The following is a 13248-nucleotide window of genomic DNA, read 5'->3' as shown; positions in this document are numbered from 1 at the left end:
TAAAAAAATAAAAGTTAAAAATAAATAAAGATTTTCTAGGAGGACCAAGAAAATCTTTGGAAACAGAAATTCCACTTCTAAAAACACCCATGAAAATTCATAAAATACTTGGGAAAATGAGGCATACCTCATTTTATTATGCTCTGCAGATACTGCAATTTTTTACAACTTGAAGGTTTGTAGCAATCCTGCATCGAACAAGTCTGCTGGAATCGTTTTTCCAACAGCATGTGCTCACTTCATATCTCTGTGTCATGTTTTGGTAATTATTGCATTATTTCAAATCGTTATTATTATATCTGTTATGGTGATCTGTGATCAGTGATCTTTAATGTACTACCATAATTGTTTTGAGACACCACAAACTGCACCTGTGTAAGACTGCCAACTTACCAATAAATGCATGTGTTCTGATGCGCCACTGACCAGCTGTTCCCACATCTCTCTCCTTCCCCTTGGGCCTCCTTATTCCCTGGGACACAACAATATTGAAATCTGGCCATTTAATAACCCTACAATGGCCTGTAACTGTTCAGGTGAAAGGAAACATCACACAATCCTTCCGTTAAGTCAAAAGCTAGAAACCGTTAAGCTTAGTGAGGAAGGCATGTCAAAAGCCAAGATAGGCTGAAAGGTAGACCTTCTGCACCAAACAGCCAAGTTGTGAAGGCAAAAGAAAAAAGTTTCTGGGCTGGGTGTGGTGGTGGCTCATGTCTGTAATCCCAGCACTTTGGGAGGCTGAGGCGGGCAGATCACTTGAGGTCAGGAGTTCGAGACCAGCCTGACCAACATGGAGAAACCCTGTCTCTACTAAAAATACAAGATTAGCCAGGCATGGTGGTGCATGCCTGTAATCCCAGCTACTCGGGAGGCTGAGGCAGGAGAATTGCTTGAACCTGGCAGGTGGAGGTTGTGGTGAGCCAGGATGACACTATTGCACTCCAGCCTGGGTGAGAGAGAGAGAGAGAGAGAGGGAAGGAGAGAGAGAGTTATTAACCATTCTGAAAAGCCTAGGGCCCTTAAGAATTATGCTAAATCTACTCTGCCTGTACTCTCTAAATGAAGCAACTAATCCTGGATAACAATACATCTGTTTATGGCATGGGTTACTGAATATTTTAAACCCACTGTTGAGACCTAATGACCAGGAAAAAGATTCCTTTCAAAATACTACTGCTTATTGGCAATGAACCTGATCACCCAAGAACTCTTATGGAGATGTACAAGGAGATGAATGTTGTTTTCATGCCTGCTAACACAACATTCATTCTGCAGCCCATGGATCAATGAGTAATTTTGACTTTCAAGTCTTATTATTTAAGAAATACATTTCGTAAAGCTATAGCTGTCATAGATAGTAATTCTGCCAATGGATCTTAGCAAAGTAAATTGAAAACTTTCTGATTTTCTTGATGTCATTAAGAACCTTTGTGATTCATGGGCGGAGGCTAAAATATGCACATTGACAGGAGTTTGGAAGAAGTCTGTTCTAACTCTCCTGGATGGTTTTGAAAGGTTCAAGACTTCAGAGAAGGCAGTAACTGCAGATGTGATGGAAATAGGAAAAGAGCTAGAATAGAAGTGGAGCCTGAAGATGTGACTGGATTGCTACAACTTCATGATCAAACTTTAATGGATGAGGAGTTGCTTTTTATAAAAAAGCAAAGAAAGTGGTTTCTTGAAGTGGAAACTACTCTTGGTGAAGATGCTAGGAACATTGTTGAAATGAAAACAAAGGATTTAGAATATTTCAGTAACCTAGTTGATGAAGCAGCAGCTGTGTTCGAGAAGATTAAGTAGAGATTTTGAAAGAATTTCTACTGTAAGTCAAATGCGATCAAACAGCATTGCATGCTACAAAGAAATCTTTCACAAGAGTTAATTGATGTGGCAAACTTCATCATTGTCTTATCTTAAGAAGTTGCCACAGCCACCCCAGCCTTCAGCAACTACAGCCCCGCTCAATCAGCAACCATCAACATTGAGGCAAGTCCCTCCAACGAGCAAAAAGATTAGGACTCACTGCAGGCTCAGATAATCATTAGCATTTTTAGCAATAAAGTATTTTAATTAAGGTATGTACTTTTTTTTAGACATAATGCTATTGCACATTTGATAAACTATAGTATAGTATAAACATAACTTTTATGTACACTGAGAAACCAAAAATTTAGTGTGACTTGCTTTATTGAGAGATTAGCTTTATTGTGAAGTGGTCTGGAACCAAAACCACGTATCTCCAAGATACGCCTGTACAAAGAAGTACATTGCTGCTTTACTAAAGAAAAAAAAATGAAAAAAAAAAAGAGAAAAAAGATGTAGAACCAACTTGAAATGCCCTTAGAGAAATGAATATTATGGTATATCAGTTTAAAATAACATGAAAACTGACTGGGCGCGATGGCTCACGCCTGTAATCCCAGCACTTTGGGAGGCCGAGGCGGGCGGATCACAAGGTCAGGAGATCGAGACCATCCTGGCTAACACTGTGAAACCCCGTCTCTACTAAAAAATACAAAAAACTAGCCGGGCGAGGTAGCGGGCGCCTGTAGTCCCAGTTACTTGGGAGGCTGAGGCAGGAGAATGGCGTGAACCTGGGAGGCGGAGCTTGCAGTGAGCCGAGATCGCACCACTGCACTCCAGCCTGGGAGACAGAGCGAGACTCTGTCTCAAAAATAAATAAATAAATAAAATAACATGAGAACATTAAAGTGATTATAAGGAAATATGTAATAACCTGGAGTGTGCTTCAGAAACTTTCATTCATTCAACAAATATTCATTAGAACTGGACATAGCTTCTTCCTGTAAGAAGTTCATTCCCTAGGTAAGAAGATACGGTGAAGATTGAGAAACCCCCTTGAGGATAGGTCTCTGTCCTGTCGTTTCTCCAAGACCTAGAGCAGTGGCTGACACACAGCAGACGTTCGATAAATATTTGCTGGCTGGCTAGCAAGGATAACACCACACACAAAAAAATTTAATTCCAGGCGACATATAACTTAAAGATATCTTATTTAACAAAAACTCTATGAAGGCTTTGGAACTTTACAGAAGACATCATTGAGACCAACAGGGATAGAAGCAACGTTCATCAAAGTAGATGATGCATCCTTGTTTACCTATGGAAGACCAGAGGAAGATGAGACAGGGGTTGGCAGTGGGAAGTGGAGCTAAGGTAGCACTTCAGCTGCTAGAGTATGCTTTGGTGCTTGAGTTGCCGTGGGGCCAGACCAACAGATCACTGGCATTGCCACGAGTGACAGCATGCGTGGCAGCAGCTGGCCTGAGGTGGACCTGCCATGTCAGAGGCCCCAGAGTTCACCAAGACTCTCAGGCCAGGCTGGCTGACTCCTGACCTAAAACTGCAGGTGGGGAATAGTCACTAGAGTGTTGTTTTCTTGTATGTTCCAGTGGGGCAATCCTGGACTGGATGAGAAATTTCTGCTTGCAAATATATGTCAATTACGTTGATTTTATAATAATGATAATTATATCAGGTCTACAAATCTATGTTCTTTTTGGAATAATTCAGAATGTGTGGCCTGCAAATTTTCTTAAACTAAACTGCTGAATGTGCATTTTAAGGGTGACTAAATTTACTTTGAAAAAATAACATATTAACATAAGTTTACAAACAATATTTAGCTATTATAAATAACCTTACTTCAAAATCAATTTTATCTTCTTTTCCTGTGTCACAGGTATCATATTTTATCAGGAATTCCTTGGTGCTGCTTTTCTCACTGTATTTATATATCTTTTTGGGTGAGTAAATGCCTCAGAGGTAAAGTATGTGAAATTCTATTACTTTTACATAGGATTTTTGGCATTGTACCAGAGGTATAGAAAATTGGAAAATAATATAAGAAACGTCAGTTTCCTGAGCTCCTAAAAGAAACATGTTTTTTAACTTAAGGCCCTACATGGGGCTCAGTGTCTTTGGCTTTGTGACCTAGGTATTCCTCTGAAGCTCTGAAACATCGGGGATTTTCAATTCCAGGCCAAAGACAAGATACATCCACTGGCCCTTGTAGTTACTCCATGACCTTTCTGTACTGTATCAGACCTACTTCACTCTTGGGAACCCCTAGATTAGATCTAAATTAGAGAATCCTGATCCTCTAGGGTCGCCCAAAATAAAAGACCAAGATGGACAGATCCCTTGCTTTAGTCATGATAACATCATGTTGGTAGTGTCCCTTCCTTGTGCCAGAGTGTGCGGCTTGAACTCTCCCTAGAGATTTGGTGGGCATCATTGCTAGCATTGCTTGCAAACAGAAAGCAGAACTTTGACAATATATCGCCAGTGTATAGGAGCTTCCATGAGTCCATGAGGCACTTCATTAAATGTTTAGCTGCTTCTGATCTGATAGTCAGCATGACCATTGTTATGCAAACTTAAGCCTAGGCTATTTTCCGTGTAGGAAGCCATCTATCTTGAAAATTCAATTTCATAAGATATTTGGGCAAGGCCAAACTTCTGAGGTCTGGAAATTATGACTACTCTTATGGCCAAGGACAACTAGATTTCTTAGAAAATTAAAGAATAAATTATTTTTTCTCTTGTGTCACATGCCACAAATGGATCTGGGCGTGCATGGGTAGAAAATGAGACAGGGTGTCTACCCAAAGGTTTTTGAGCCTGAATTAGCCCCCAGATGGTAAAAACCCGGGGCAGAGATCTACTGGAATCTGCCCAAGTCTTGGTTCTGGGTAGAACTATTGGCTGTGCTAATTAAGACAACTACTAGGAAACTTACCAGAAACTGGATGAACAAAACCAATGGGATTTATGTCATCATGTAGAATATGGAGCTCAGTTATTTAATATCATGAGTCTGTTTCAGTGTTCTTGTATTCTTTATTAATATTATTCTTACAGGTGTTTTCTGTCATTCCTTGGTGTATTTTTGGTCACAAGAAATCGAGAAAAGGAACATCTGCAACAGTCTTATATTGATTTTGGAAATATTCCTGGTAAAATCATATATTCTTTATAGTGGAAAATTTGATCCTTATAAATGAATAATTATTGGTATTATTTTGGGTGGTAAGTTAATATAAAACATAATTCTTACCCTTAAAAAATGTGGATTTAATAATGAAACCAAAGGTGATATTTTCAGTGTAAATGTTACTAATAATTTATTGAATGTTAGTTTTGCACAGAACTGGGGATATAAAAGAACTGACCACGTTTCCTTGATTTGGGTAATTTGGAGGATTTCCTTTTTGGGTTTCCTTAAATTGGAAAAGGGTAGAGAAAAGAGTAGCAATGACTACCAGCAACAGACCCCTGCCACTTTGAGAGCCTTGAAGGAACATCCAAGGACAAAGGGTAGGCAGCTAAGGAACATGTCTTGGGGAAAGCCTGGGGTGGCTTGTGCACTGTGGCTCAGGACAGTCACCAAAACACAAGTAGCTTCTTCCCCCTTCCTCACCCCACCTACCCAGAGAGCAAACACTCTTCCCCGTTCTCACTCTCACTGAGAAATAACTCACCTAGTCATGTAGACAACAAAAGCCAAGTCCAGGACAGAGGAAACAGTCTGCTGTGTAACTTCTTCCCCCGTCCACCCGCCCTCAGCACTCTCCAGCCTTATTAGGGGTTTGGGGGGACCTATAGGTTTCCAGGCAGGAGTGGAGATAGTCTCACAGCTTTCTCCGCCATTCTGTTAGCCTCATGCCTGTGAAGCAAAAACTAGGGAAGCCTCATCCCTAAGACTGAGAAATATGGCCCCATGCAATGAATTCTGTGTTCTCTTTGACATTCGAGCCATCTTATCTGCTGGGAGCAGTCAACGAAAGAATTGGCATCAGTGGCAAAGGCGCATGTGAGAGAAACCTTATATGGTTAGAGGTTCTTTGGTGGGAAATAAAGTTTGATTTTATTTTATTTATTTATTTATTTATTTATTTTTTTAATTTTTTTTTTGAGACGGAGTCTTGCTCTGTCGCCCAGTTCTGGAGTGCAGTGGCACAATCTCAGCTTACTGCAACCTCCCCTTGCAGGGTTCAAGTGATTCTTGTGTCTCAGCCTCCCAAGTAGCTGGGATTACAGGTGTGCACCACCATGCCTGGCTAATTTTTCTATTTCACCATGTTGGCCAGGCTGGTCTCAAACTCCTGACCTCAAGTGATTCGCCTGCCTCAGCCTCCCAATGTGCTGGGATTATAGGTGGGAGCCACTGCGCCCAGCCTGATTATTTTTAACTCTATTTTTTATTTCACAAAGCCCAGTGCATAGACTCCATAGCAGCTTTAGAAGCCACTATCAAAAGCTATTTTTCTATGTTGTTATATGCATTCGACATGGAAAAGAAGACACAACCCTGGGGAGAAAGGCTTGGAGATGAGTGAATGCTTCATGTGAATCTCCAGACTAAACCCACCTGATTTCCATGCACAGCCTGTCGATCCTGTGGGGTGGGGACAGTGGCTCTGACACAGACAACATGCTATCACACAGCTAGAGACATGGCATTCCAAGGGCCTTTCCTTCCTTGACATTCATCTCTTCTGTTTAGACAGTGCCCACATAGTATAAAAGAGAGGTGATAAAATGTGGCCTAGATTGAGGAGAAATTATTAAGACTCATTTTTCTGTAAGACCACAAAAGATTCTCTATGATTATTATCTCCACAGGGAAACAAATGTTGGACAAAATACAACCAGATTCAAATAGCTTATCCTATGGAACTTTGCCTGATGGAAGTGACTCAACGAACAGCCAAAGTGGAGAGAAGAAAGAGGTCTAAAATGCTGAGAGGGATGACTGTTGGCCTGTTATTCGATACCACCTTTTTAAAAAATTGCACATGTTCAATTTGTGTCCGCAGCTCTTTTATAAGCTGACATGTGCTAGCGTTCATTTCAGTCCTTTCCCCCACCTCAGCGCCTATGGACAATCAGGGGCTTCCTAAGCTCTGACAGTCTAATATTTCCATGGAATGTGATTTGAAGTGTTCCCCACACCCTGGACCTCTCCCTAGTGATTATCTAGCCAGCTACACCTTAATCAGAGCCCACCTGCTCTAGCAGGAATGTTGCACAGAAATGTACATTTGCGGTTTGGCCATAGGTCGCATAGGTGGCTTCTCCCACGGGTAGTGTCAGTTGCTTCACTTTAAAAAGACACTTCAGCCCCGTAGCCTGACTCCCAAAAGAAAGGTTTGAGAGTGCTCATTTTTTTCAAGCCACCTTTTATAAACCTCCCTATAAAAATCTTACCTTTCAAGTCCTAAATTAGAATTGCAAGTCATCTTTTCTGAAAACTAATGCTATCAAAGTCCTCCTTGGAAAATTAAGGGTCTCTTTAAAATTAGAATTTATAAATGGCATTCAGTGATGGTGTATACCAAAATTAAAAGACCTTGACTGGTGGGCTTTTTAAATGTAAGAAAGAGGAAGTTTAAGAAGTAGGACTCTGCTTGTTTCGGTAGCCCATGTACTAAAATAGGAACAATGCAGAGAAGATTAGCACAGCCCCCGCGCAAGGCTGACACATAAATTCATGAAGCATTAGAGACAAAAAGTAGGACCAATGTTTCTTTATTTTGTAATAAAAATATAGAATGGTGATGTTTTCTTCAGCTGTATGATTCTATTATACTTGAAACTGAAGAAAAATTTAATATCCTATGCCTTTTTTTTATAGATCTTATAATTTATCAAGTGGGTTTATATGTCTTATTCTCCATATAAGTCTAAAAAATCACATTTAAATTCTTAGTGATACTTTCACTACACATCATTTCTTCCCAAAGTCATTATCTCAAGCTTTGTAAATTCTTCGAGATAAAAGGAGAGTTGTGATTAGAGAACTGTATTTCAGCCATTTGATTCTGTAGACATAGAAGACAACCCAGTGGTCAAACCTGAGCTTCAAGAGGAAGCCCAACTCCTCCTGTGCCCTAAAAGACTTTTCCACTTCAATTCATCACATATCTACTAAGACACATTTGCATGTAGAATCCATAATAATATCTGTTATTTATGATCTACCTAATATTTAAAGGAGAAGGAAAGAGGTAGCCTTCATTGTAGCCAACACAAACAATAAGTCCCACCCTTCACGACATTTCAAAGCCTTCAGATCAGGAGATAGAGACACAAAAAACCCTTCAAAAAATCAATGAATCCAGCAACTGGTTTTTTGAAAAGATCAACAAAATTGATAGACCACTAGCAAGACTAATAACGAAGAAAAGAGAGAAGAATCAAATAGATGTAATAAAAAATGATAAGGGTGATATCACCACCGACCCCACAGAAATACAAACTACCATCAGAGAATACTATAAACCCCTCTATGCAAATAAACTAGAAAATCTAGAAGAAATGGATAAATTCCTGGACACATACACCCTCCCAAGACTAAACCAGGAAGAAGTTGAATCTCTGAATAGACCAATAACAGGCTCTGAAATTGAGGCAATAATTAATAACCTACCAACCAAAAAAAGTCCAGGACCAGACGGATTCACAGCCGAATTCTACAGAGGTACAAGGAGGAGCTGGTACCATTCCTTCTGAAACTATTCCAATCAATAGAAAAAGAGGGAATCCTCCCTAACTCATTTTATGAGGCCAGCATCATCCTTATACCAAAGCCTGGCAGAGACACAACAAAAAAAGAGAATTTTAGACCAATATCCCTGATGAACATCTATGCAAAAATCATCAATAAAATACTGGCAAACCGAATCCAGCAGCACATCAAAAAGCTTATCCACCATGATCAAGTGGGCTTCATCCCTGGGATGCAAGGCTGGTTCAACATACACAAATCAATAAATGTAATCCAGCATATAAACAGAACCAAAGACAAAAACCACATGATTATCTCAATAGATGCAGAAAAGGCCTTTGACAAAATTCAACAGCCCTTCATGCTAAAAACTCTCAATAAATTAGGTATTGATGGGACAAATCTCAAAATAATAAGAGCTATTTATGACAAACCCACAGCCAATATCATACTGAATGGGCAAAAACTGGAAAAATTCCCTTTGAAAACTGGCACAAGACAGGATGCCCTCTCTCACCACTCCTATTCAACATAGTGTTGGAAGTTCTGGCCAGGGCAATCAGGCAGGAGAAAGAAATAAAGGGTATTCAATTAGGAAAAGAGGAAGTCAAATTGTCCCTGTTTGCAGAAGACGTGATTGTATATCTAGAAAACCCTATCGTCTCAGCCCAAAATCTCCTTAATCTGATAAGCAACTTCAGCAAAGTCTCAGGATACAAAATCAACGTGCAAAAATCACAAGCATTCTTATATACCAATAACAGACAAACAGAGAGTCAAATCATGAGTGAACTCCCATTCACAATTGCTTCAAAGAGAATAAAATACCTAGGAATCCAACTTATAAGGGCCTCTTCAAGAAGAACTATAAACCACTGCTCAACAAAATAAAAGAGGACACAAACAAATGGAAGAGCATTCCATGCTCATGGATAGGAAAAGTCAATGTCGTGAAAATGGCCATACTGCCCAAGGTAATTTATAGATTCAATGCCATCACCATCAAGCTACCATTGACTTTCTTCACAGGATTGGAAAAAATGACTTTAAAGTTCATATGGAACCAAAAAAGAGCAAGCATTGCCAAGACAATCCTAAGCCAAAAGAACAAAGCTGGAGGCATCATGCTACCTGACTTCAAACTATACAACAAGGCTACAGTAACCAAAACAGCATGATATTGGTACCAAAACAGAGATATAGACCAATGGAACAGAACAGAGCCCTCGAAATAATACCACACATCTACAACCATCTGATCTTTGACAAACCTGAGAGAAACAAGAAATGGGGAAAGGATTCCCTATTTAATAAATGGTGCTGGGAAAACTGGCTAGCCATATGTAGAAAGCCAAAACTGGATCCCTTCTTTACACCATATACAAAAATTATTAATTCAAGATGGATTAAAGACTTAAATATTAGACCTAAAAGCATAAAAACCCTAGAAGAAAACCGAGGCAATACCATTCAGGACATAGGCATGGGCAAGGACTTCATGTCTAAAACACCAAAAGCAATGGCAACAAAAGCCAAAATTGATAGATGGGATCTAATTAAACTAAAGAGCTTCTGCACAGCAAAAGAAACTACCATCAGAGTGAACAGGCAACCTACAGAATGGGAAAAATTTTGCAGTCTACTCATCTGATGAAGGGCTAATATCCAGAATCTACAAAGAACTCAAACAAATTTACAAGAAAAAAACAACCCCATCAAAAAGTGGGCAAAGGATATGAACAGACACTTCTCAAAAGAAGACATTTATGCAGCCAACAGACACATGAAAAAATGCTCATCATCACTGGCCATCAGAGAAATGCAAATCAAAACCACAATGAGATACTATCTCACACCAGTTAGAATGGCGATCATTAAAAAGTCAGGAAACAACAGGTGCTGAAGAGGATGTGGAGAAATAGGAACAGTTTTACACTGTTGTTGGGACTGTAAACTAGTTGAACCATTGTGAAGACAGTGTAGCTATTCCTCAAGGATCTAGAACTAGAAATACCATTTGACCCAGCCATCCCATTACTGGATATATACCCAAAAGATTATAAATCATGCTGCTATAAAGACACATGCACACGTATGTTTATTGTGGCACTATTCATAATAGCAAAGACTTGGAACCAACCCAAATGTCCATCAATGATAGACTGGATTAAGAAAATGTGGTACATGTACACCATGGACTACTATGCAGCCATAAAAAAGGATGAGCTCATGTCCTTTGTAGGGACATGGATGAAGCTAGAAACCATCATTCTCAGCAAACTATCACAAGAACAAAAAACCGAACACCGCATGTTCTCACTCATAGGTGGGAATTGAACAATGAGAACACTTGGACACAGGAAGGGGAATATCACACACCAGGGCCTGTTGTGGGGTGGAGGAAGGGGGGAGGGATAGAATTATGAGATATACCTAATGTAAATGATGAGTTAATGGGTGCAGCACACCAACATGGCACATGTATACATATGTAACAAACCTGCATGTTGTGTACATGTACCCTAGAACTTAAAGTATAATAAATAAAATAAAATAAAATAAAAGCCTTCAGATCACTTTTGACATGTCTATCCAATATCATTCCCACCAATGGTCTTGCATGTAAATAGGTTGTTTAACTTGGTGGTATTGAGACTGTAACCTTAATGGTTCAGGTCTTTCAGCTTTGTTCTTTGTCATAATCTGCACTCCTGGCCATACTGACCAAAGCTGGGTGCAAAGGAAAGCGATTTGAATTGATCACCAATGTATGAAAAATACAGAACCCATGTCTGGCTCCTAAACTCCTGGTAATAATTCCCACCATTGTAGAAAGTGTCCCACGCATTCAGATAAAGCAGTCATAATTTATGGCATATTTTACTGAACTGGTCCAGCATATTGGTACTACAAGGCTCAGCGGAGAAATGTATCTGGTGCCTTAAACTACAGTTTTCTGGTGACTCTTAAAATTGGTTTCAAAGATTGGGAAAACAATTAGATTGAAGAGTTTTGCTTCAAGTAGACCTACATTCGTAGCTAGAGTGCATGAGGTTTTCAGCAGTGCAGAATTTCACACAGGCACAAGCATGACACCAGTACTTTAGCAGCTGCCAACAGTTGCATCTATTAAACGTTTTGAGAAATGACATTGACTTATGCACATTTAAGCAATCAACAATGTTTTAGAAGTCCAGGTAATATATTAAATATATTCAGACCTAGTTTTACTTTCCATATTATTGCTCCAAAGTAAGGTAAATAGGAGTTTTAGTTGCATTGGCTTGTAAGATTTTTTAAATTACGCAGCACATGACAACAGCTAAAGCCAACTCAGTCTTTCTCTTGGCATTGTGAGTTGAGGACCTTTAGCCAACAGTTAGCTCATCTGACTGTTTGTCTAGACCAAGGGTCAGCAAAGTTTTCAGTAAAGACCCACAGAGTAGATATTTTGGAGTTTGTGGTGTCTGTCCCAACAGACAGACATGGTGTCTGTCCCAACTACCCAACTCTGCCATTGTAGCACTAAAGCAGCCATAGACAAGATGTAAACAGAAGAGCATGGCTGTGTTCCAATAAAATTTTATTTACAGACCAGGCATGGTGGCTCATGCCTGTAATCCCAGCACTCTGGGAGGCTGAGGCCAGCAGATCATCTAAGTTTAGGAGTTCGGGACCAGCCTGGTCAACGTAGTGAAACCCCATCTCTACTAAAAGTACAAAAATTAGCCGGGCGTGATGGTGAGTGCCTGACCTCCCAGCTACTCGGGAGGCTGAGGCAGGAGAATCGCTTGAACCCAAGAGGTGGAGGTTGCAGTGAGCCAAGATCATGCCATTGCACTCCAGCCTGGGTGACAGAGTAAGACTGTCTCAAAAAAACAACAAACAAACAAAACAAGTGGTCAGTCTATGAGCTATAGTTTGCCAACACCTGGTCTAGACTCTTCTGCCCTTGCTCTGCAGCTTCTTCCCTGTAGATTGGGCATTCAGGGAAGGAATTTAAAAAGTGACACTCATGGCTCATGACAAATGAGATACTTTGGGAGTGTGGAACTATGACTTGATATTTGCCTTCAGATATTTTTGCTTATATAAGTTATAAATGGAAGTGATAAGTTCATTCTCAGTGTCCAAGTTTCTCTCTTTTGAAGGCAATGGTTCTTTTGTGAACACCACTAACTACATGAAAAGCTTCTCCAATTCCACATTCCAAGTCAATAATAGCTTTGGAAACAAGTAACAATGACCTCTCATGTAGTAGATTAAAGCAGAGGCCTTTACCATATGATTGTTTTTTGGCTTAAATGTTTGCTTGTCCTGTAACTATAATACTTTCGTTACCAGAATCACTTGAAAACAAATACAATAAAAAAATTTCTCAAGCGGTGACCCAGAATGTATTCCTCCCCCTCCTCAATACCCCACACACTCCTAGAGATTCTGTTCTGTGGCAATGTAAGAAAGAGAAAGACAGATTTCATAGATGAGTGCAATTCCAGTGCTATGAAAGAGTAACGGTGGTAATGTGTAAGTCTGGCTCCAAAGGACGCAGGTGTAATGGTGGACATGACTCAAATAGATAGAAATGTCGAGCCAAGTTCCCTAAGCCAAGAACCCTCTTTGTGCTCCTGTTTCCAAGCACGCAGCTCATCCAGGAATGGTGAGTGTACACACTCAGCAATGCTGAAGGCTGCCTTAGTGCTTGCCAATTTAAC

At 39.9% G+C, this 13248-nt stretch overlaps 1 protein-coding gene and 1 non-coding gene across 3 annotated transcripts in view; both read left to right on the top strand.

Annotated features, from left to right (window-relative positions):
• NIPAL2 (NIPA like domain containing 2) overlaps positions 1-12922 on the top strand; it is a 107503-nt gene extending 94581 nt beyond the window's left edge. The window contains exons 8-10 of one of the 2 annotated variants that reach the window (XM_008001182.3): positions 3704-3767; positions 4885-4979; positions 6649-12922. In XM_008001182.3, the coding sequence (XP_007999373.3) occupies positions 3704-3767; positions 4885-4979; positions 6649-6858 (369 nt within the window). In that variant the 3' untranslated portion in view covers positions 6859-12922. The remainder of the gene's footprint in view (positions 1-3703; positions 3768-4884; positions 4980-6648) is intronic. The other variant, XM_008001181.3, reaches the window with a different exon arrangement.
• On the top strand, positions 7432-7536 carry LOC119625020 (U6 spliceosomal RNA). The gene has a single exon (XR_005241169.1). It is a non-coding gene; the product is annotated as a U6 spliceosomal RNA (small nuclear RNA).
• Positions 12923-13248: the final 326 nt, after the last annotated feature.

Source organism: Chlorocebus sabaeus, chromosome 8 (assembly GCF_047675955.1).
Source record: "Chlorocebus sabaeus isolate Y175 chromosome 8, mChlSab1.0.hap1, whole genome shotgun sequence".
Classification (NCBI taxonomy): Eukaryota; Metazoa; Chordata; class Mammalia; order Primates; family Cercopithecidae; genus Chlorocebus; species Chlorocebus sabaeus.
This window is presented reverse-complemented; position numbering and strand designations above follow the sequence as displayed.